The sequence below is a fragment of the Rana temporaria genome, chromosome 7 (genome assembly GCF_905171775.1).
Source record: "Rana temporaria chromosome 7, aRanTem1.1, whole genome shotgun sequence".
Taxonomy (NCBI): Eukaryota; Metazoa; Chordata; class Amphibia; order Anura; family Ranidae; genus Rana; species Rana temporaria.
In genome coordinates this window covers 41,167,660-41,192,280 of record NC_053495.1, presented here as the reverse complement: position 1 = coordinate 41,192,280, position 24,621 = coordinate 41,167,660, and the positions used below count along the sequence as shown (strand labels likewise).

The following is a 24,621-nucleotide window of genomic DNA, read 5'->3' as shown; positions in this document are numbered from 1 at the left end:
AGAAGACTCTGCTCAGGGGTCACTAGAGCTGCAAATTACTGGGAAGAACAGAGGCCAAGCCAAGGCATGTAACCACCAGCAACATCTGGAAGATACAGGAGCTGCCTTTTATGTATTCTCACCTCGGAGAAAGTATGCACCAGGTAGCCCGGAATCATCTAGTTAGTTAGGGAAGGACTGTGATTCTTGCACTGTGGGACTGTATTACAGAAAGTTCCAGTAAAGGTTATCTCTGGTTCATGCCTGGTCTAAAGTTATTCAAAGGGGTGCATGGAGGTACATGTTGTATCAAAAGACATGGGGCTGAAGAGGAAGGAATTGAGGCCACCACTATGGTTTAGCTCAACGGGAGAGTTGGAGAAAGTGTGTAGTTCCTATGGGCAGCCATGCACTAGTGGGGATGTATAGCAGCCAGACAGCGAAGAGTAGTACTTGACATGGGTGACAGGTCCTCCGGTAGTGAGGCAGTTGATGCTCATGCTCCCTCCTTAACGGTCAGTTCCCCAAAAGCAATCAGGACCACACATGTGGTATTGAGACCCCACAGACCTAACCACATAGAATGGGAAAGCTGAAGGAGTTAATTTTGTGCATGCATGAGTTCTGGGCTAGTGCACAGGGGGGACCCCATTCTGCCACTGGGATTGGGGTTGCAGAGTTATGCTGGACTGGTGGAGCAGGGCACAGGCTCAGCGGTGTCCCCATCTAAATGCTACATTCAAAAAGCAAGATGTGCAGCAGCTTAGAACTGAGTATTTCAGAGAAGGGATCTGTATGTTGCTACACAGCTGCACAAGGCAGCTCACCTGCTCACCCGCCTCAATGTTGACTTACACATAGCCCTGCCAAGTGGGCCCCCTCCCACACCCTTGTTTCCAGGCCTTGATGCCACTATCCTTCTGGGGAGATTCTAAGGCCCCGTACACACGATAGAATCCATCCGCAGATAAATCCCAGCAAATGGGTTTCTGCGGATAGATTCTATGGTGTGTACACGCCAGCGGATCTCTTTCCGCGGAGAAATCTCCTCTGGGATGGATTCCAGCAGATCGAATATTTGTTGTGCTGCACAACAAATCCATCTGCTGGAATCCATTCCAACGGATGGATCCGCTCGTCTGTACAGACTTACCGGATCCATCCGTCCAAAGGGATTCCCCGCACGCGTCGTAATGATTTGACGCATGCGTGGAATTCCTTATATGACAGCGTCGCGCCCGTCGCCGCGTCATAATCGCGGCGACGGCGCGACACGTCATCGCCAGAGGATTTCCGCGCGGATTTCAATGGGATGGTGTGTACACTCCATCCCATCGAAATCAGCGGATATCTTTGAGAGGATTTATCCGTGGAAACGGTCCGCTGGACCGTATTCGCGGATAAATTCTCCCGTGTGTATGGGGCCTTAGAGAATGATGAGTACCCCAAATCCCCAGAGCTGGGATGCTCTGAATTTCCCAAGATCTCACTGTAAGGACCAGGATGACACTGGCATCTCTCATCTGCCTTGGGTGGAGGACAGGTCAAAGAATATTATAAAATCTAACTTTTTTTATTACAGGTATACTTTGTAACTAACAGGGTGAGGGAGACTTGCATTGTATTGGTTCCATTGTAAAGGGTAACAGTCATATATACGTACAATCTTTGTAGATTTTGTTCAAACTGGCACCACAAGGTCCCTAGTGGTACCTTTCATTTCCTGCATGTAATTTTCTTGTGTTCAGCCAATAAAAATAAAGATCAGTGATAATTATTATATCTTTCTTTCTAAGATCCTGAAATTGTGAATGGAATATACTGGTCGGAATCATTAAATAAGGTTTTTGTTGACAACTTTGACCGAGATCCATCCCTCATTTGGCAATATTTTGGAAGTGCGAAAGGTTTTTTTCGGCAGTATCCAGGTAAGAAATCAATCACCATTGTAGTAAACTGCATATACTAAAAAATGTTAGTGTTTTGTAGGACATGTATTGATTTAGAATAGCATTTTAAAGAAAATATCCTGGGTGCTTTATTAAACCCTCTTGTACAATAATGAAAACATTTCATGTTTTCTAGCAATGACATCTCCAGTGTTTGTACTGTATCATCACTATTGATATTGTGTTATCTTATTTACATTGCACGATTATGGAGTTCTGCAAGCAGTCTGAGGCTTGCCAGTAATATGTCCTTAGTGTATAGATTAAAGTGGAATTCCAGCCAACAATTGATTATAGGGAAGGGTAAGAACCCCCACCAGGATTTTATTGCTGCCTGTGTCCCTGCCAGTATCGTGTATTACCACTTTTCATGTGGTAATCAAGACAGAAAGCAGGGCTAATCTCTCCAATCTCTCCAACGGGTACCAGCAATGAATATCTATATATACTGTACACACACACACACACCCCAGAGTCCCAAAAGAGTCCCGCGGATCAATTCCAGCGGATAGATCCGGTGGTGTGTACGAGGCCCAAATGCTAAAAGCTGCTTTTGTCCAAACCTCACTTGGAATGATCAAGGTGGTGTTCTGACTTGTATTGATGTTGGGTGGTTTACAATTAAATTTTCTATTATAGTTTAAAAAAATACCTTCTGCTTTTCTTTTGTATAGGTATTAAATGGGAGCCAGATGAAAATGGAGTTATTGCATTTGACTGCAGAAACCGAAAATGGTAAGTTATCATGTAAGACCCCTTTACAGGGTCGCTATTGTTCAGCAGATGAGGGTATCTCCTCTACAAAAATAAATAAAATAACTACCGTATTTATCGGCGTATAACACGCACCAGCGTATAACACGCACCCTGGGCCAGATTCACAGTTGTAATACGCCAGCGTATCTACTGATACTCCGGCGTATTTTCAAATTTGCCGCGTCGTAGCGTTGTTTTGAATCCTCAAAACAAGTTACAACGGCATTTGGCTAAGATCCGACAGGCTTACGGCTTTGTACGCCTTCGGATCTTAGGATGCAATACTTCGGCCGCCGCTGGGTGGAGTTTGCGTCGTTTTCCAGCGTCGGGTATGCAAATTAGCTTTTGCGGCGATCCACGAAGGTACGCGCGTTCGTAACGTCGTCGCTAGTCGTTTTTTCCCGTCGCAAAGTTAGGCCTGCTTTTTCATGGCTTAATTTTAGACAGCCCATGTTAAAGTATGGCGGTCGTTCCCGCGTCGAATTTCAATTTTTTATTTTTTTTTGCGTAAGACGTCCGGGAATACGAAAGTACGTTACGCACGTCGCCATTCCAAAACATTACGTTGGGCGACGTCATTTCGCGCAATGCACGTCAGGAAATTCTCACACGGAGCATGCGCAGAACGTTCGTGCAGGAACGCGCATAATTTAAATGGTACACGCCCCATTTGAATTAGGCGGGCTTGCGCCGGACGGCTTTACGTTACACCACGTAAGTTTACACGCAAGTGCTTGGTGAATCAAGCACTTGCGCTGAAAACTTGCGGCGGTGTAACGTAAAGACGATACATTACGCCACCGCATTTGTACCTGAATCTGGCCCCCTAACTTTAATAGGAAAGTTTCAGGAAAAAAAACTTTCCACTGCCCCCTGCGTATAACACGCAGGCACAGTCTACCCTCTATTTTCAGGGTACAAAAGTGAGTGTTATACACCAATAAATACAGTACCTGTATTTACTTCTGTCTGTTATTTCTTAATGCAGGTATATTCAAGCAGCTACCTCTCCGAAAGATGTCGTGATTTTAGTTGATGTCAGTGGGAGCATGAAAGGCCTTCGTCTAACAATTGCAAAGCAGACTGTATCCTCAATTCTGGACACCCTTGGAGATGATGACTTCTTCAACATAATTGCTGTATGTTGCCTTTGTTCCTCTGCTGTCTTCTTTTAACATCCTTCTCTTGTGCAACCTTTTAAGTGGATGCGTCTGGACACCTGCAGGAGTCCGCTGAGCGATATCAGCACTTCAAATGCACTCATTTCTGCATTCAGTCAATATTAATTTAAGTGATAAGTTGAACTCTTGTACTCCTTTCAAAGGTCCCATTGACAAGCGCCCTAGTATGCATCACAAAGAACAATACTCATAGCTATTTCAGGCCAGGGATTGTTACTGTTCGGAAAAAGACATACAAAACAGCAGGTAAAGCTGAGAAACAAATTAAAGTTAAGATGAGTTTTCTGTATTTTTGTACTTGAAGGATAAGTCCAGTTTCACGAAATATGTTACGTATACAGTGCCTTGAATAAGTATTCATACCCCTTGACATTTTCCGCATTTGGCACATGTTACAACCAAAAACGTACTGTATATACTCGAGTATAAGCCGAGTTTTTCAGCACATTTATTTGTGCTGAAAATGCCCCCTCGGCTTATACTCAAGTCACCTTTTTGCGCCCGATATCCCGGACTTTGGGGACCCAGTACCGGCACACATATAGCCCCACTCTTTCTCTACAAGTGTGCAAAGTTTTGTTGTCCGTGGGACCCACTGCCAAGGAGCAACGATTTTTCAAAGTCGGGCACCCCTTCCATAGACTCCCATGTTAACTGGTCATTTCTCTGGTAACTTTGGGGACCCGGTACCGGCCGGCCATAGGTCTCCTGGACCCGAAATTTGTACACTTGCACACATGTAGCCCCAGTTCTCCTCTACAAGTGTGCAAAGTTTGCTGTCTGGGGGACCTACGGCCAGGGAGCACTGATTTTTCAAAGCCGGGCACCCCTTCTATATATTCCCATGTTAAATGTAAGTCTAGTCATGGACACAGTGAGGCATGGACACAGTGAGGCATGGACACAGTGAGGCACAGTGAGGCATGGACACAGTGAGGCATGGGCACATTGAAGCATGGGCACAGTGAGGGATGGACACAGTGAGGCATGGGCACAGTGAGGCATGGGCACAGTGAGGGATGGACACAGTGAGGCATGCACATGGACACAGTGACGCAAAGTGAGGCACAGTGAGGCATGCAGATGGACACCCTAGGCTTATACTCAAGTCAAAACTTTTTCCCATTTTTTTGTGGTAAAATTAGGTGCCTCGGCTTATATTCGGGTATATACGGTAAATGTATTTTATTGGGATTTTATGGTTTTCCAAATGTTTTCCAAATAAATATGTGAAAAGTGTGGCGTATATTTGCATTCAGTCCCCCTAAATCAATATTTTGTACAACCACCTTTCACTGCAATTACAGATGCAAGTTTTTTTAGGGATGTCTCCAGTGGCGGTGCGTCCATAAAGGGCGCACGGGTGCCGCCCCCTCTCTCCTGCCATCTGTCTATCACCATAGATAGATTCATGCATTGCATGAATCTATCTATGGTCGCCGCTGCCACCCCCTATTCAGCAGCTGCCTGGCCCTGTTTAGGGGCACTGGTCACCTGAATTACAGCGGCAGGGTATTTTTTGGAAGCACCTGATTAGAGCCATATGCTCTAATAAGAGTCCAAAAAGGTGAACAGTGGGCTCCATGCTGGAGGCTCGCAGTTCGCTCAGTGTTATGTTAGGAAAGCGAATGAATATTCACTTTCCTAACACTGAACCGCCTCTCAGCCAATCAGGTGCTCGTGTCTGTTACCTGTCACCTGATTGGGTTGTCCTTTTATCCTAGATGAGGGTCTGATATAGATATAGATGCTAATGGGTATGGATTTTAAGGGGGGTCCCAATAATCAAGTAAAGCAAAAGCATGAGGTTCCCCCTAAAAATCCACACCAGACCCTTATCTGAGCATGCAACCTGTTTAGCCAGGAAAGGAGAGGACAAGTGTTCAACCTTCTCAAACCATACCAAGCCACATGCCCTTGAAATGGGGGATACTTTGCCCCCATGCTGATGAGGACAAGAGCCTATTCTCTACAACTGTGGCCTAGTGGTTGTGGGGGTCTGCTGGTGGGGGACTTATCGCAATCTAAAAGCCCACTTTAAAGATAAGGGGGCATCCATATACCAGCCCTGCAATGTAAATGAGTAAAGGGTACATAGTACCCCTTTTCATTCACAAAAAAATGTAACATGTAAAACAACAAACATACAAGTGTGTTTGACAAGTCCTTTAATAAAAATAAAAAAAATGTTCCCATTGTCAATCACGTTGTTCTTGAGATGCAGGTCCGAATTATACAACATGCCCAAGGCCCACAGACCTGCCAAAGAAAAAAAAGACACATCTGTTTCCATCACTTCCCTTGGCTGAATGATAGTTCTGATCCCTGGTCGGCCACTAAAGTGTAAACAAAGAAGCAAGGTTTCCTGGGTACTGCCATTGACCAAATATGGACTTGACCATATTTGGTCAATGACATCAGAGGGACTACCATCCCATCATTGGCCATGTTTATTGACATTTATAGGCTAGAGGAATAAACACAACAGTTATCAACTCATAAAATGTCTGGCAGGATCAACAGGTATTTATTGAACAGATAACAAAATAGTTTCAATGATGTATTTAATAGACCAAATGGGAGCAAATAAAAGATGTTTACACAGGCCCGGATTCAGATAGGAGTTACGACGGCGTATCTCTGGATACGCCGTCGTAACTCTGAGTGTGCGGGGTTGTATATATGCGACTGATTCGTAGAATCAGTTACGCATAGATTTCCCTAAGATCCGACCGGCGTAAGTCTCTTACACCGTCGTATCTTAGGCTGCATATTTAAGCTGGCCGCTAGGTGGCGCTTCCGTAGATTTACGCGAGGAATATGCAAATTAGGTAGATACGCCGATTCAGAAACGTACGTCCGCCCGGCGATTTTTTTTACGTCGTTTACGTAAGGGTTTTTCCAGTGTAAAGTTACCCCTCATAAAGCAGGGGTAAGTCATGTTAAGTATGAACGTCGGAAACGACCGAACAGCGTCGTATTTTACGTCGTTTGCGTAAGTCGTTCGCGAATAGGGCTGTACGTACGTTACGTTCACGTTGAAAGCATTGACAGTTTGCAGTGTAATTTGGAGCATGCGCACTTGGAAACGTTCACGGACGGCGCATGCGCCGTTCGAAAACAGCGTCAATTACGTGGGGTCATGAGAGTTTTACATAAAACACGCCCACTACTAGCCACATTTGAATTAGGCGGGCTTACGCCGACACATTTACACTACGCTGCCGTAACTTAGGGCTCAAGTTCTTTCTGAATACGGAACTTGCGCCCTAAGTTACGGCGGCGTAGTGTATCTGAGATACGCTACGCCCGCCGAAAGATACGTAAATGTATCTGAATCCGGGCCACACACTTTAAGCTACCGGTATGCTCTTGCAGTGTAGAAGGGAATTAGAGCTTACTAAGGAAGTGCACTCAAACATAGTCAGGCCATGTTTAATGAAGATAATACATTTGGTAACTGAACCCAGGACCCCAGTACAGCATCTTGTAACTCTGGAAACTCAGCACGTATGTTATGTATATTCATGCTTATTCCACACCACAAGAATTTTATGCAAATAAACGCCTTTCCGCATAAACTATTAGCTGTAGAGATACTTAAAGTGTCCCATTTGGTCAAATATCTCCCTTTTTAATCTTTAATTACTCATTGCATAATTAGTCAGTCTTATTGTGAGACATAATTACAATGGAAATTCCATATCTTTTTAATTTATTATATTTCTTTAACAAAGCCAATATTTATCATTTACATGAAAGATAGTCTTTAGGTTATAACAATTAGTTATCTGGGTAATTAAGGTAACTAAACAGTTACATGAAATGTGTAATTAACATTATCAGATCTAGCATTGTTACCGACAGTGCAATGGCAGCATCCGAAAGTAAAGGGATTACCAGAGCAAATATATACACTGTACTAATATATATTAGGCAGAATTGCCACCTTAACATTTTGTTTAAGGCTTGTGCTCAAAAATGTGTAATAAAGTAGAACTCCAATAAGAAGGGTTAGCACCTTTTCCTGGATTCTGTCAAATTTGGATAGCGCAAACGCTAGTAAATAAGAGCAGCTGAATAAATAATTTCAATGGATCAATCAATTTATCACTAAGCACACTGGCACTTATTCAGCAGCATTCCAAAAAACAGGGGCACCCTTAAAAGGGATGGGGGGGGAGGGATTTGAGTTTCAAACAAATGACGGAGTCCACATTTTGTAAAGTGAAACTACAATGCATGTGAGCATCACAAAACAAATGCAATAACATTCACAGCAAATTCACTTTGAAAAACACACCCCTAGAATTTATGGCCGTGACTGTGTTGAGTAAGGGAAGATGATGGAAAAGGAGAGAAAAGCCGCTCAGGTGTGGAAATCTTCAAAGTGATTACTTCTCCCAGAACCGCGGGTGCAGGCAATGCATATAGGATTGCAAAACAAAAGAACAGATTCTAAGGGCAGATGATACATGTAGCAATTACTTCCTGGAATCCATCTGCCTATAGTTCAGGCATGCAGGCAGGAGGGTGTGTTTTTTTTTTTAGCTGTGAAGACCCCTCTTTCCCTCCTCTCCCCCTGAAGACTCATTTGCCTAGGTCAGGGGTCTCCAAAATGCGGCCCGGGGGGCCAGATGCGGCCCTTTGCTTGTTTTTATCCGGCCCTTGGAGCACTATTTTATCCACTGATACAATTATTGGGGCATAATTCCCCTCAATTCCCCACCATTCAAGGGGGTACATTTCCTCCCAATGACACCAACGATCAGACACATTTCCTGCTAATGACACCAACAATGGTGCCCAATAACATCAATGATGGGGCACAATTCCTCCCACTTACACCAATAATTGGGCGCAATTACTTTCACTGAAACAAACAATGGGACATTATTTTTTCCCACTGACGTCGGGACCTTTTCCACTCCCACTGGCTGCAGGTCGGCCTTGTGTAGTGTGTTGCGGTGGTTAAGAGAGGACAGAGAGAGTGTAATTTTTTGCAGGTAGATAGAGCAGGCAGGCAGGCTAGTCAGTTAATGTTACAGTGTGTAGAGGATATATATACATCCCAGGTGTTGTACATATATTTATACACTGTATAGTTTAGCTAGATCAGCTCTTCCTAATTTACTGGCAGGCAGGTGATTGTGCTAGCTGCAGTATTCTTACATGGTTTATTGCCTGTGTCCTCTGTAGTTTGCACCTAAAGCTACTTGGTGTGTACTGGCCGTGTCCTCTGTAGTTTGCACCTAAAGCTACTTGGTGTGTACTGGCCGTGTGCTCTGTAGTATGCACCTAAAGCTACTTGGTGTGTACTGGCCGTGTGCTCTGTAGTTTGCACCTAAAGCTACGTGGTGTGTGTACTGTCTGTGTCTGTGCTATTTTTCTCAATGATTTTTATCCATATTGCAGGGACCAGACATTACATTAAAACCGCAAGCAGTTTTAAATTACTTTTTTCTTATAGTAATCTCATTTTGTGCAGGGACAGTTCTAAACATGTGCCACTTCACAGGCATACTATAGACACCCAGCAGGTACAATATTTAAAAAATGTTTTTTTTTTTCATTTAAGCATCATTAAAATCACTGCTCCTGAAAAAACGACAGTTTTTAAAACTTGTTTTCCATTGATACATGTTCCCTGGGGCAAGACCCGGGTTCTCAAAGACGTTTTACGACAATAACTTGCATATTAGGCTTTAAAATTAGCACTTTTGAATTCGAACGTTCGAGTCCCATAGACTTCAATGGTGTTCTAAATGTTCGCGCGAACGTTCGGTCCGTTCGAAGGTTCTGGTGCGAACCGAACGGGGGGGTGTTCGGCTCATCCCTATTGGCCCTTTGTTTAGAAAGTTCCGCTTTAATTATAAAATTGGTTTATAGTAGAAAAAAATCCAACGTGTTTCGAGAACAAACAATCTCACCCTTTTTCATTGCTTAGGAATTTTGGTTGTGCTTAAAATGACTCCTCAGATAAGCAGATACCAGATACTGTGGTGTTCTGCTTGGAACAGTTTCTTTTAGTGGTATTTGATCACCTCTGTGGTTTTATTTTTTGCGCTATAAACAAAAAAGACTGTCAATTTTGAAAAAAATAAAACATTTTTTAATTTCTGCTATAATAAATATCCCCCAAAAATATATAAAAAAACAAATTTCTTCCTCAGTTTAGGCCAATATGTATTCTTCTACATATTTTTGGTAAAAAAAATCACAATAATGCCCTGTGCACACGATCGGTTCGTCTGATGAAAACGGTCCGATGGACCGTTTTCATCAGACGAACCGATCGTGTGTGGGCCCCATCGTTTTTTTTCCCATCGGTGAAAAAAAATAGAACCTGTTTTAAAATTTTCTGATGGTTAAAAAACCGATAGAAAAAAACAATCGTCTGTGGGGAAATCCATCGGTCAAAAATCTATGCATGCTCAGAATCAAGTCGACGCATGCTCGGAAGCATTGAACTTCATTTTTCTCTGCACGTCATTGTGTTTTACGTCACCGCATTGGACACGATCGGATTTTTAACTGATGGTGTGTAAGCAAGACTGATGAAAGTCAGCTTCATCGGATATCTGATGAAAAAATCTATCGGTCCGTTTTCATCGGATGAACCGATCATGTGTACGTGGCATAAGTGTATATTGATTGGTTTGCGCAAAAGTTATAGCGTCTACAAAATAGGAGATAGATTTATGGCATTTTTATTATACATTTTTTGTTATTAGTAATGGCAGTGATCTTTTCAGAACTGCGACATTGCGACGGACAGATCGGACTCTTTTGACACTATTTTGGGAATCATAGCCACTGATTACTGTATAAACATTAGGGGGCAATCAGGGGGTTAAGTGAGTTCCCTTAGCATGTTCTAACTGCAGGGGGGATGGGCTACCACTGACATGACAGAGATCAATGTTTCCGATGTCAGGGAACTGTCATGTTACTAGGTCGAACAGGGAAATGCCTTATTTACATACAGTAGGCAGTTCACGGTTCTGCCTCTCTTCGCTGTGATCGCGGGCTGCTGCCATACTGCTTTTTGCGGACTGACATACAGGTACGTCAGTTTGCGCAGAAGTGCCATTCTGCTGACGTATATCAGCGTGAGCCAGTCAGCGAGCGGTTAACAAACTCCTCAAATTGGGACTATACAGCTCCTTTAAACACTGTGGGCCGGATTCAGATACAATGGTGTATCTGTCCGGCCGGCGTAACGTATCTTAGATACGTTACGCCGCTGTAACTTTGGGCGCAAGTTCCGTATTCAGAAAGAACTTGCGCCCTAAGTTATGGCAGCTTAATGTATGTGGGCCGGCGTAAGCCCGCCTAATTCAAATGGGGATGTTGGGGGCGTGTTTTATTTAAATTTGGCTTGACCCCGCATATTTTACGTTTTTTTTGAACGGCGCATGCGCATGCACATGCTCGAAAATCCGCCACAAAACGTCATTGCTTTCGACGTGAACGTAAATTACGTCCAGCCGTATTCGCGAACGACTTACGCAAACGACATAAAAATTTCAGAACTCGGCGCGGGAACGATGGCCATACTTAACATAGGATACGCCGCACATACCCCTTATATAGCAGGGGTAACTTTACGCTGGAAAAAGCCGAACGCAAACAACGTAAAAAAAAAAAGCGCCGGGCGGTCTACATAAATAGTAATTTGCATATTCCTCGCGTAAACAAACGAAAGCGCCACCTAGCGGCCAGCCAGAAAATGCAGACTTAGGCCCCATACACACGATAGAATCCATCCGCTGAAAAATCCCAGCGAATGGGTTTCAGCGGATAGATCCTATGGTGTGTACACTCCAGCGGATCTGTTTCCGCGGATATTTATCCCCTGGGATGGATTTCCAGACGATAAATATTTGATGACATGCTATCAAATCTATCCGCTGGAATACATCCCAACGGATGGATCCGCTGGTCTGTACAGACTCACCGGATCCATCCGTCCGAAGGGATCCCCTGCATGCGTCGTAATGATTCGATGCATGCGTGGAATTCCTTATATGATAGCGTCGCACACGTCGCCGCGTCATAATCGCGGCGACGGCGCGACACGTCATCGCCAGAGGATTTCGCGCGGATTTCGTTTCGATGGTGAGTACACTCCATCGCATGGAAATCCGCGCAAATCCTCGAGAGGATTTATCCGCGGATACGGTCCGCTGGACCGTATCCGCGGATAAATCCTCTCGTGTGTATGGGGCCTAAGATACGACAGTGTAAGACACTTACACCTGTCGGATCTTAGGAATATCTATGCGTAACTGATTCTCTGAATCAGGCGCATAGATACTACGACCGACCGCACTCAGAGATACGACGGTGTATCAGGAGATACGCCGTCGTAACTCTTTTCTGAATCTGGCCCAGACTCTCTATTTCAGGTGTTGGCCTGATCAGAACACCCCTTCTTGAGGCCAACAAATAGCCCTGCAGACAGATGCACAATCAATGTGCTGGTTGTTCGCAAAAACCTGGACCCAGATTGGAGACTTCATCCTTCACAAGTCTCTATGAAGCCTCCTGACCTCATTCACATGGGCTTTGACACCTGTAGTCCCTGAATGGGCCATGTGTGTATGCGGATTAAGCCGCCCAGCCGCTAAGCAACCCGATTATGTCCTTCAAGCCTCGTACACACGGTCGGACATCAAACAAACTTTCCCTTGGATTTTTGTCCGAAGAGAGTTGACCGGTCACACCCATAGCATACACACGCTCTGACTTTTCTGCAAACTTTTCTAAAACGTTCCCAACATCACGTGTTTTTTCTGCTCTTTTCTGCTCTTTACCGCCACCCTTTGGTTAACTTCTGCTATTGTTGGTTGATTTTACCTTGGTTCTGAGCATGCGTATTTGCACAGATGACTTGCTGTACACACGGTCGGACTAGGCACCATCGGACTTTTGTTGCCGAAAAGTTTGTCCGTTTGCAGACCAAACTTTTTGTCCGATGTAACCCGAAAAAGTTGGTCCGATGGAGCGACACACGATCGGACAAATTTGAAAACGTACAGATTTTGAAGTTTGTTGTCAAAAAGTCTGACCGTGTGTACGGGCCTTAAGGATACAGCAGCTACACAGACACTCGCCCTAATTTGACAGTAATGCTGGTGAATGGCACCAAATGCACACTTTTTGCATTCAGGACCTCTTACCTGCACCTGCATGGCCGTCACCTTAAAAACAGGAATTGTGTAACTGGCGGGATCACAGGTGAAAGTAGAGGGGAGAAAAAAGCCAGAAAAAATAAAAAGAATACAGAACTACATCTAATGACTTGTGGTTTTCAATATATAAAATTTGTGGCGTAAGGCCCATACACACGGTCAGACTTTTTGACAACAAACTTCAAAATGAGCAGGTTTTCAAAAAAATCTGTGTGTACAATGTGACACTGTGTACGCTCCATCGGACAAACTTTTTCGGTTTTCATTGGACAAATGTTCGCTCTGCAAACGGACAAACTTTTCGGCAACAAAAGTCCTACGGTGCAAAATCCCATCGGACTTTAGTCCAAAGTACAAACACGCATGCTTGGAACCAATGTTAAAATCAACCAACAATAGCAGAAGTTGACCAAAGGGTGGCGGTAAAGAGCAGAAAAGAGCAGAAAAAAATTGATTTGGTGAATGTTGGCTGAAATAGTCCTGCCGTGTGTATGCTTTCCAAGTTCACGGCCAACGCCCTGTGAACAAAAATCCACGTAAAAGTTTGTTTAAATTCCGATCGTGTGTATGAGGCTTTAGACACACTTTAAAGTTCGACATAATGGAAAGTGTAGCAACACAACGCAACAGTGTGAATCTGTCCTCAGAAAGTGATGCTCATTCAACTGTTATTTGTATCGCAAAAGTCTCTGAATGCTGTGAAATGTACATATGTCTATGTAGGAATTCTTGTAACACCGCCTCCCTCTTTATTTTTTTATTTTAACAGTATAATGAAGAAATTCAATATGTAGAGCCTTGCCTGAACGGAACTTTAGTGCAAGCAGACAGAAACAACAAAGAGGTAAGCCTAATTGGGTATGAAAATAGAAAATATATTAATTTCCAACAAAGAAAGCTCACAAAAAGAATTGATTGTTTCTTAGTGCCTTGCTAATAATCTAAAATGGACTTGAGTAAAATAAATATTCGCGGCATAAATGAGTTAATTGAAATGTTTTAATTTTGTATATGTGAAAACAAAGTTATTATGTTATGTTTTACACAAAAAATCTAACATATTTAATGAGGGTTTTACTGTGATGGGATTATCGTATTTTCCGGCGTATAAGACGACTTTCTAACCCCTTAAAATCTTCTTAAAAGTCGGGGGTCATCTTATATGCCGGTAACCTAACCTTACCTTATCCCAGAATCGCGGCCGTACGATTTTTCAAAAGCCGCGCCTCCGACGTCTTCTGTTCCGTCATAGGCAGAAACACTCAGCTTCCCAGGAGGCACTGGCCCAGATTCAAGTAGAATTGCGCTGCCCTCGATTCACGGACCAGTAGCTCCGTGAATTGCGAGGGCGCGCCGGCAAATTTGTCCGGCGTAAGCGCGCGCAAGTTAAATGATCTCACCGGGGGCGGGAATCATTTAAATTAGGCGCGCTCCCGCGCCGAGCGTACAGCGCATGCCCTGTCGGGAAACTTTCCCGACGTGCATTGCGGCAAATGACGTCGCAAGGACGTCATTTGCTTCTAAGTGAACGTGAATGGCGTCCAGCGCCATTCACGTTTCACTTACGCAAACGCCGTGAAATTCAAATTTCACTGCGCGGGAAGGCCGGCTATACTTTAGCATTGGCTGCCCCTACTATTAGAAGGGGCAGCCTTGCGCTAAAAGTAGCCGTACGGAAACTCTGTACCTGGCTTGCGAGGTGCCCGCTCAAGCTTGTGAATCAGTGGTAGTATGCAATTTGCATACTACACGCTGATACACAATGGGAGCGCCCCCTAGCGGCCCCCGCAAGAATGCAGCCTAAAATCTGCGAGGCATAAGAGCCTTATGCCGCGCAGATTTTAGCCTGCAGTCGGTGTAACGAGGTTCCTGAATCAGGAGCACTCGTTACACCGCAGCAAGTAAGCACTTGCGCTGCGTAACCTATGGTTGCGCGGGCGCAAGTGCTTCTTGAATCTGGGCCACTGTTTGCTTGGCTTTGCAAGGTTTCTCTTCAAAAAAAATTTTTTTTTGGCACTTTCATTCATTTTTAGATTGTCTTTTGTTTTATGTTGCTAGGGCCTTTATTTTAAACTGCTGCCCTGTCCATGGCAAACTTTTTTTTTTTGCAAAAGCCTTTCCTTTAAGGCCCCTTTCACCCTGGGGCCGCCCGTGTGTTAGCGCTAAAGAGCCACTCATTTTAGCATTGCATTAGCGCTGTTTAAGTTGCACTTTTTGGTCACTAGCGGCCGAAGAAAGGGTTAAAAATGCCCTGTGTTGCGACGCTTCCAAATCGCTTTTCAGGTGCACTGCCCATTCATTGCAATAATAAAAAGAGTGCTTCTCTATATCTGAATGAACTGTCGTGATCACTTCTTTTATGTAAATCTGTATTTTTCATCCAATTTTCTGATCGTTTGTACTAGGCTTAATAGAAGTGGGGCTATGAGGTGCAAGTAGGGAGGAGGCTTTGCTTGGGATATCAAAATGTATAGAATGTCGATTCCCTAGCAAGTTCACAATGCACATTGCAAGTGATTAAAAAAAATATTTACAATTTTTCTATGCTTTTCTGAACACTTTTATGAGTCTTGACCTGGTCTCTTTAACCACTTCACCCACCGGACCAGTTGGCTACTAAATGACCGGCCCACAAAACAAAATTGATGTCCTTTTTTCCCACAAATAGAGCTTTCTTTTGGTGGTATTTGATCACCTCTGCAGTTTTTAGTTTTTGCGCTATAAACAAAAATAGAGCGACAATTGTGAAAAAAATTCAATATTTTTTTCTTTTTGCTATAATAAACATCCCCCCAAAAATATATATATAAAAAAAAAATTTCCTCAGTTTAGGCCGATACGTATTCTTCTACAAATTTTTGGTAAAAAAAATTGCAATAAGCGCTTATTGGTTGGTTTGCGCAAAATTTATAGCATCTACAAAATAGGGGATAGTTTTATGGCATTTTTTTTTATATTTTTTTTTACTAGTAATGGTGGTGATCAGCGATTTTTATCATGACTGCGACATTCTGGCGGACACATCGGACACTTTTGATGCTATTTTGGGACCATTCGCATTTATACAGCGACAGTGCTATAAAATGCACTGATTACTGTATAAATGTGACTGGCAGCGAAAGGGTTAACCACTAGGGGGCTAGGAAGGGGTTAAGTGTGTCCTAGAGAGTGATTCTAACTGTTAGGGGGCGTGGCTACGAGTGACATGTCACTGATCGTTGCTCCCAATGAGAGGGAGCACACGATCAGTGTCAGTGTCACTAGGCACAACGTGGAGATGCTTGTTTACACTTGCCTCTCCCCATCCTGCAGGTCTGTGACCCGATTGTGGACACCGGCAGACATCGAGTCCGCGGGTCCCGCCAGCACGGTCACGAAGCTCGCGTCAGGGGCGTGTGCCCACACAATGGAAAATTGAAAGTGACGTGTATATATACGTCACTTTGCCCAGCCGTGCCATTCTGCCGACGTGTATAGTCATGAGCCGTTCATTAACCGGTTAAGAAATGTGTCTTAGGTGGGTCCATTATTTATCACAGTTTTCCCTTGCCACCCTCTTTATTATCCAGTTAGCTGCTTGAGAAACATAGAAAAGGAGTCTTCTGTAAAAAGGCCCATTGGGAGAGCTAACATGACATTTTGATGTGTTAAAGGTTTATATCTACCGCAAGAAGCTATACAAGGCACAATATCAATGTAATGAGGAGTAAACAACCTTATTTATTTATTTATTTTGAACAATGTATTCCTTGGTTAAAAAGCCTTGTTCAGTGTTTTACATCAAGATAATAGCTTTTCTGCCACATTGCTCCTCGAGAAAAAAAACATTAAAAGTGTTTTCGCCTCATTGTGTTTCCTAAGCTGAACACAGACTTCATTTGTTGGTTTATTTATGATTAATATTTATGCTTATATTTTATATTTTAAATAAAGGGTAAGGTGTAAAAAAATAAAATTACTTTAAAAAAAAAAATTGATACAAAGGCCCGGATTCAGAAAGGAAATACGACGGCGTATCTCCAGATACGTCGTTGTATGTCCGAATGATCTCCGTCGTATCTATGCGACTGATTCTTATGCCGTGTACACACCATCACTTTATGTGATGAAAAAAAACGAAATTTTTTAAAACGTCAATTTAAATGACCGTGTGTGGGGGAAAACGTTGTTTTATGTCTTGTGAAAAACGACAAAAAAAAAATTGAAGCATGCTTAAATTTTTTGTGTCGTTTTTCAAAACGTCGTTTTTTGTTTCACAAAAATTGACCGTGTGTAGCAAAAAACGACGTTTAAAACGACGTTTTTAAACCCGCGCATGCCCAGAAGCTAGTTATGAAGCAAGCTTCAATGGAAAAAAGTGGTGAACGTAACCTCGCTTTGCTAGAGCATTGTGAAAAAATTATGGTGTGTAGGCAACGTCGTTTTTGAAAATTGAAGTTTCAAAAACGTCGTTTTTTACTTCACAGAAAATTTCGTTTTTTTCCATCACATAAAGTGATGGTGTGTACGCGGCATTAGAATCAGTTGCACTTGAATTCGGCCAAGATACGACTGACGTAAGTCTCCTACGCCGTCGTATCTTGGGTGCATATTTAGGCTGGCCGCTAGGGGCGCTTCCGTATATTTCCGCGTCGAATATGCAAATGAGGTAGATATGCCGATTCAGAAACGTACTTGCGCCCGTCGGATTTAGCTACGTCGTTTACGTAAGGCGTCGGTCCGGCGTAACTTTACCCCTCATAAAGCAGGATTAAGTCGTGTTAAGGTATGGAAGTCGGAAACGTCGGAACAGCGTCGTATTTTACGTCGTTTGCGTAAGTCGTACGTGAATGGGGATGGGCGTAGGTTACGTTCACGTCGACTAAGCATTGAGCCGCTGTAACTTAGGGAGAAAATTTGACGTGATACTGAGCATGCGCGCGCATGCGCGCGCATGCGCCTCTGGTTAGTCGCGTCATTTACGTGGGGTCACGATTAATTTCCATACAACACGCCCCCTACCAGCCTACTTTGAATTACACGGGCTTGCGCCGGCCCATTTACGCTACGCCGCCGTAACTTAGGGCGCAAGTTCTTTGTGAATACGGTACTCGCCTCTCTAAGTTACGGCGGCGTAGCGGATATGAGATACGCTACGCCCGCCTAAACTTAAGCCATTCTTTCTGAATCTGGCCCAAAGTGTGCAAACACTGCTAATGAACAGTATTATAAAATATTGACTAATATTATTGAGGATTTTGAAAAAAAAAATGGAAGTCCTTTCTTTGTATGAGACCTCTCCCTATAGTAACACACAGGAGTTTCCATCTCTTACAGTCCTTATGGTTCACAGTAGTTGGTAGATGTACGTCTAAACATGGAAATACAATATATACTGTATTTATTGGCGTATAACACTCACTTTTTTACCCTGAAAATAGAGTGTAAACTGTGCCTGCATGTTATACGCAGGGGGGTGTAGAATGTTATTTTCCTGAAACTTCCCTCTGAAAGTTAGGGTGCGTGTTATACGCCTGTGCGAGTTATACACCGATAAATACGGTAACCATAGAAACTCATTGTATTGTTCACTCTGCACTATTAGATTTCAGCAGCAGGTACCTTGTGTACAGGTTTAGGTAAAACCCTTTATCTGTATGAGGAAACACATAACAGATCACTGTGATAATGGCCTTTTGTCTAGAAATCCCCTTTAAATATAGCAACGAAGAGGTGCACCCTTTTTAGTTTCATAAACAGTTTATTGAATGAAGAAGAATATTAAATTCCAAGCATATGCAGCCAGAAGTAGGTACAGCATAGGACAACATAATTTCCATGGACAAAGCAAGAGAGAATGTATAGGACATAAATGCATAACCTACATTATTTAAAGATGCAAAAGCTTAAAAACATGTACCCGGATATTGAAGAACATGAGAAACTGGTAAACGTATAAAGCAAAAAAAAAATTATAAATATGAAATCGATGGTATCCCCAAAACCCCAAAATGAGCCACCCATAACCCCTTCTAATGGTGCTCTCAACCACTTGAAAAGGAGCACACCATGGGGAAGAGGAGCTGGGGGGTATCCCCGGGACCACTCCCTTGCAGAAATTCTCTGGTAAGAGGGCAGAATATCCATACTGTAGCATGAAGGGGGGGCTAGGAAAGAGGGGAGATCATATCGGTCTGAGTGGAACCAGTAGAATAAAGTGATAAGAGGCAAGAAAAATTAGGAGGAAAAACAAAAGGAGCATAGAAGGAATAGAGAGAGAGAAAAAAATGGGGGGTGCATGAGAAAAGGGAAAAGGACTTCGGATTCGGAAAGGGGGGCAGGGAAAGATGCCATCCCCAGACCCCCCCCTCCCCAGCTCCATCCACACACACAAGCACCAATAACAGCATCTATAGTGAGAAGATCCCTTTTTATTAAGTTGAACTGTAATTTGGACATTTGATGCATACAAAATAAAAAAAAAATAATAAACCGAATATTCATTGTGGTTCGCGTGAGGAATATTCAGTCAGAAGGGAGTACTAGATCCCAGGAGGGAAGAAAGGCATCCATCCCAGAGGGATTGGCGGGAGTTATAATGAAAAGGCTGCGATTAACAGAAGTGAGGTGAGCGTACAATTCTACCTGGTGATGGTGGCACAAGTTTATCTGTATAAGAAGAGTATAGAGGAGCATGACGGTGGAATAAATACACTAAAGAGACTAGATTTTTTATACATTTTGGGGCAGATCCTCAAGAAATTACGCGGCGTATCTCTTGATACGCCGCGTAATTTCGAATTTTGCGCGTCGTATCTTTGTTTTGGTAGCCACAAAACAAGATACAACGGCATATGTGTTAGATCCGACAGGCGTACGTCTTCGTACGCCGTCGGATCTCAGATGCAATTTTTGGGCGTCCGCTAGGTGGCGTTCACGTCGTAATCCGCGTCGAGTATGCAAATTAGCTATTTCCGACGATCCACGAACGTACGACCGGCCGTCGCATTTTTTTACTTCGTTTCCGTTCGGCTTTTTCCGGCATATAATTAAAGCTGCTATATGGTGGCGTACTCAATGTTAAGTATGGCCGTCGTTCCCGCGTCTAATTTTTAAAAATGTACATTGTTTGCGTAAGTCGTCCGTGAATGGGGGCTGGACGCCATTTACGTTCACGTTGAAAACAATGACGTCCTTGTGACGTCATTTGGAGCAATGCACCCTGGGAGCTTTTACGGACGGCGCATGCGCAGTTCGTTCGGCGCGGGGACGCGCTTCATTTAAATGAAACACGCCCCCTACCCGCCCAATTTGAATTCCGCCGCAAGAGATACACTACGCCGCCGTAACTTACGTCGCAAATTCGTTTAGGATTCAAACCAAAGCCAGGTAAGTTACAGTGGCGTAGCGTATCTTACATCTGCGCCGGGCGCAGTGTATGTATGTGGATCTGCCCCTTTATATATATTTTTGTTTATCTATTTGGACACAGAAGTATTTATTAACACATCATTTTAGTGTATAATTTCTCAGTAGCTCTGCACCATATAAATTATCATTGGGTTCAGAAAATGTGTTTGGACTTACTGTGGACTTATACCCAAAAGGCTTACTGTGGTCCTCTTGTGGGTCTATTTGGAGCTGTCTTGCCAGGGATATTTTACTCCCCTTCAAACTCTTCCTTCATTAAACCTGAGTTCTGGGTTGCCCTCACAGACACTCTCACCTTTCGCCTCCCTCCCTCAACCCCTCCAACTATAAAGCTGTACAAATTTGTAAAACTCTTTTACTAAATGCTCTTTTGATAACCGCCACCCTACGGCCATGTGACATTCCCATTGCAAGTCTTCTCCTTTTTTTGTGTATGAGAGACAGGGTCTTTCTTTGGGTGTCCACGTCACTGCCTGTATGATGTGGATAGTTGGTCATCCAGTGTTGTGGACATGTTAGTATCCAGAAGAGTAGAGTTAGTTAAATGGGACTGCTGGGGACAGCAGACAGGTACACACCTGCATCGTTGGATCCCCAATCCACTGTTCTGACAAAGGAACAAGGGCAGTGGACTTGGGTGAGTATGTCCCTGCTCCAAAAAATGTTTTTTTTATAAGGTACTTGGGTGAGAGGCGGGGGGTAGGGGGGTTCATTTTTTCCCTGGAGATAGGCTGCCAAGCCCTGTAAACATGGCCCAGAATTTCGTCAGGAGAAAAACGTAATTTTTCCTGACGAGATTCTTGGCAAGAAACTCTTGCCGCCTGAGTGTACAGACACTCCATTCAAAAGAACCACCGTTCTTTTGAATGGCACAACCACAGTGACGTCATCGATTACGACGAGCATGCAATCATCACATTCGATGCCGTCACTGCCATCTTGCTACACCCTACCTATGCCTAGGAAGCTACTGCGCATACGTCAAAGTTATTTCAAGCATGCGCAGGTTTCCGTGGTGACAGGTAAGTATACACACTCTCGGGTTTCTCGGCAGGAAAACACTGCCGAGAATCACGACGAGAAAATAGAGAGCAGGTTCTCTATTTTTCTCATCGAGATTTTGGGCAGTTTTCTTGACGAGAAACCTGAAAGCCTTGTACACACGCACAGTTTACTCGGCAAGAAAGCTCTGGCAGCAGTTTTCTTGCTGGTTCTTGCCTAGAAAACCGTGCGTGTGTACGAGGCTTAAGAGAAACACAATACAATGTTTGGTTTCAGGGCTTCCCATCCCATCTACAAGTCGACTAAGGATTTTTATTGGTGTGTAAGAGATGTGTACTAGACAGAAGAGGAAAACCCCTCTTTTGGGCAATGAACAACTTTTTAAATCTGACTGAGGTTCTCTGATGAAAACTAAAAAGGCCTAAGCTGGAGTTTAACTTTAAAACTATTTTCTTTTGAATGAGGGGGGTTTCTGTAAAACATGTCCATCTTTCAGGACCCTTACCCTTCAGACAGAACATTCCTAAAGTGCCTGTAGCCAGAGTGTTGAGTTCTTCTGTAACAGAGAGCTTTGTAAAGTTGCATGATATTTGCAGAAATACCTCAGCACCTTTCATCGTGCTTTAATACATTTCATTGTTCTGTGCTTTTGATATATCTCCGAATACCATTCAGAATCACAGCTGTGAAAGTATTTCCAAATGCAGCCAAATTGTCCATCGGTTTCTTCGTCACAACCAGTTACCTACAGCGCTCTCCTGAGCTCAGGAACATTACACAGAGCCCTTGTTTATGTTAAATGTACGCGAATGGAAACTGAGAAGTGCAACTGATCTCTACTTTAGCGGAACCTGCATTTCAAAGAACAACGGAAAGTCAGGAATAAAATTGATGAGAAGAATCTCCTTGTAAGAGCAGGAGTGGAAAAAACATGCCATTAAGTCCTAATTTCTTCACTGTCACCTATCAGCATCTGCTCGCCAATGAGTGGGGGGGGGGGGGAAAGCAGATTCGTTAAAATTCATAGTGCGTGAAAGCCATGTTGGATACAATTCTGTACACAAAACAAATTTGAGCATTTTATTTGATATATTCCTACAGTACGCGGAGCATTTCAATATTTTTATTCCTGCAAGGTATAATGAGGAGGGACATTATGTTGCAAAGCTGTCTGTTACCCTTCAGTAGAAAAGGGAATTGGAATCAAACAGATAATACAGTGTCCTCCTGTTTGTCGCCCTGGAGCCACACTGTACAAAATAGTAATCCTTCAGTAGAACAACAGTAATCATGTTTTTTACAACATCTCATACTTGATTCTGTTTTAGCGCAGACTGGTTTAATAAGCACTAAAATTGATACCTAAGGGGCACACAGGAGACACATTTCCTTTCATTGGTTCAGTAAATTATCCAAGAAATCTACATAAATCAGGACTTCATACCCTGTTTGTTTGCAATGAGTGTCAGCTTTTGGCTTAGAATTCTTACACATGGGGGCTTTTGGCAGGTGTTTATTAGGGTCCAAAATAAAGAGGAAGAAAGTACCAGTTCAAAAAGTATATTATCCATTTTAGATTCAATTATCTGTGCATAAAGTAAAATGCAATAAAAAAATAATAATAAGTTTTGAGGGTTTCAGGGGGCTTTCTTCCTCAGGATACCTTTGAGCACAGCAAGGGTGAAGATTTGCAAAGTACCACAGTGAACAAGGCATATGTTCCTTTCCTGTTCTTCCTATCTCTTCTGTTTTCTCTCCCACTTATTTTTCTACAGTGTCCCTTTTTCTTTACTAGTAACCAGGGTATTTATCCCATAAGTGAAGAGACATTTTGCATTTCTGCTATCTTACCTTGGGTATCAGACAAGAAGCTTCTAATACTATTTCTACATAACTACACTACAATACACTTCTACAGCACACAAGGCTGTCTAAATGCATTCTTGCCCACTGTAGGGGCCAAGCCTTATGCCGCGTACGCACGATCGCTTTTTAGCATGAAAAAAAAAACGGGTTTTTTGGCATGTCCAAAAAACGAAATTTTTCCAACTTTCAAAAAATCATGAACAAAGCGCGGTGACGTACAACACGTACGACGGCACTCTAAAGGGGAAGTTCTATTCGCCTTTGGGCTGCTTTTAGCTGATTCCGTGTTAGTAAAAGATGATTCACGCTTTTTTGTCTGTTACAGCGTGATGAATGTGCTTACTCCATTATGAATGGTAGTTTTACCAGAACGAGCGCTCCCGTCTCATAACTTGCTTTAAAAAATGCAGCATCTTCGATTTTTTCAGAAGCCGAAAAACGATGTGAAGCCCACACACGATCATTTTAAATTACGTTTTTGAAAACGTTGTTTTTTTTCATGCCAAAAAATGAACCCATCAAATGCAGCCTCACCAGTGCCCATCAAATGCAGCCTACCAGCACCCATCAAATGCAGCCTCACCAGCGCCTATTAAATGCAGCCTCACCAGCGCCCATCAAATGCAGCCTCACCAGCGCCCATCAAATGCATCCTCACCAGCGCCTATTAAATGCAGCCTCACCAGTGCCCATCAATGAATATTTGCTTGCTTCTATTCATTTGGGAGTTGGGACACAGACACAGTCCTCCGCCGCCGCTGCGCCTCTAACACTATGTGTAAATGGAGCTGCGGCTGCCTGCTGATGCTGAGCCTTAGTTACTTGCTGCAGGGAGAAGAGAGTAGGAACACCAGTGGCCAGGCACCCTAGGCAGCAGGACGCGCTAGGCGGCTGCGAAGTTTGCCTAGTGATAGCACTGGCCCTGCCTGGTAGTGCCTATAGGGTGGAAAAGAGACAGTCTTTTTTTTTATTAAGCATTAAATATAATGGTTTCCATAGTTAATATTTTCAGTTTAAATAAAAAAGGCAATAATTTGTCATCTCACACCGAAAATATTTAATAAAGGGTTCTTACTTTTACAAACGTATATGGTTATAATTTCTCTTATATGAATATGCAATACTGGTATAGCTAATTATGTATGGAGACCACCATCTTTTTTAATAATTTAATAAGTTCTAAATATTAAAGAAGAACTTTACTGCTTGCAGAGTAGGTGAGGTCTTGGCATAATTTACACGTATACTTGGCAAAATGTGACCTAAACCTAAACTTGAAAG

The 24,621-nt window shown here is 43.2% G+C and overlaps 1 protein-coding gene across 3 annotated transcripts in view; it reads left to right on the top strand.

The window, feature by feature from the left end:
* Positions 1–24,621, top strand: part of CACNA2D3 (calcium voltage-gated channel auxiliary subunit alpha2delta 3) — a 1,177,822-nt gene that overhangs the window by 540,933 nt on the left and 612,268 nt on the right. For all 3 annotated transcript variants that reach the window (XM_040359261.1, XM_040359262.1, XM_040359264.1), the window contains 4 exons: positions 1,776–1,907; positions 2,603–2,663; positions 3,673–3,823; positions 13,832–13,906. In XM_040359261.1, the coding sequence (XP_040215195.1) occupies positions 1,776–1,907; positions 2,603–2,663; positions 3,673–3,823; positions 13,832–13,906 (419 nt within the window). The remainder of the gene's footprint in view (positions 1–1,775; positions 1,908–2,602; positions 2,664–3,672; positions 3,824–13,831; positions 13,907–24,621) is intronic.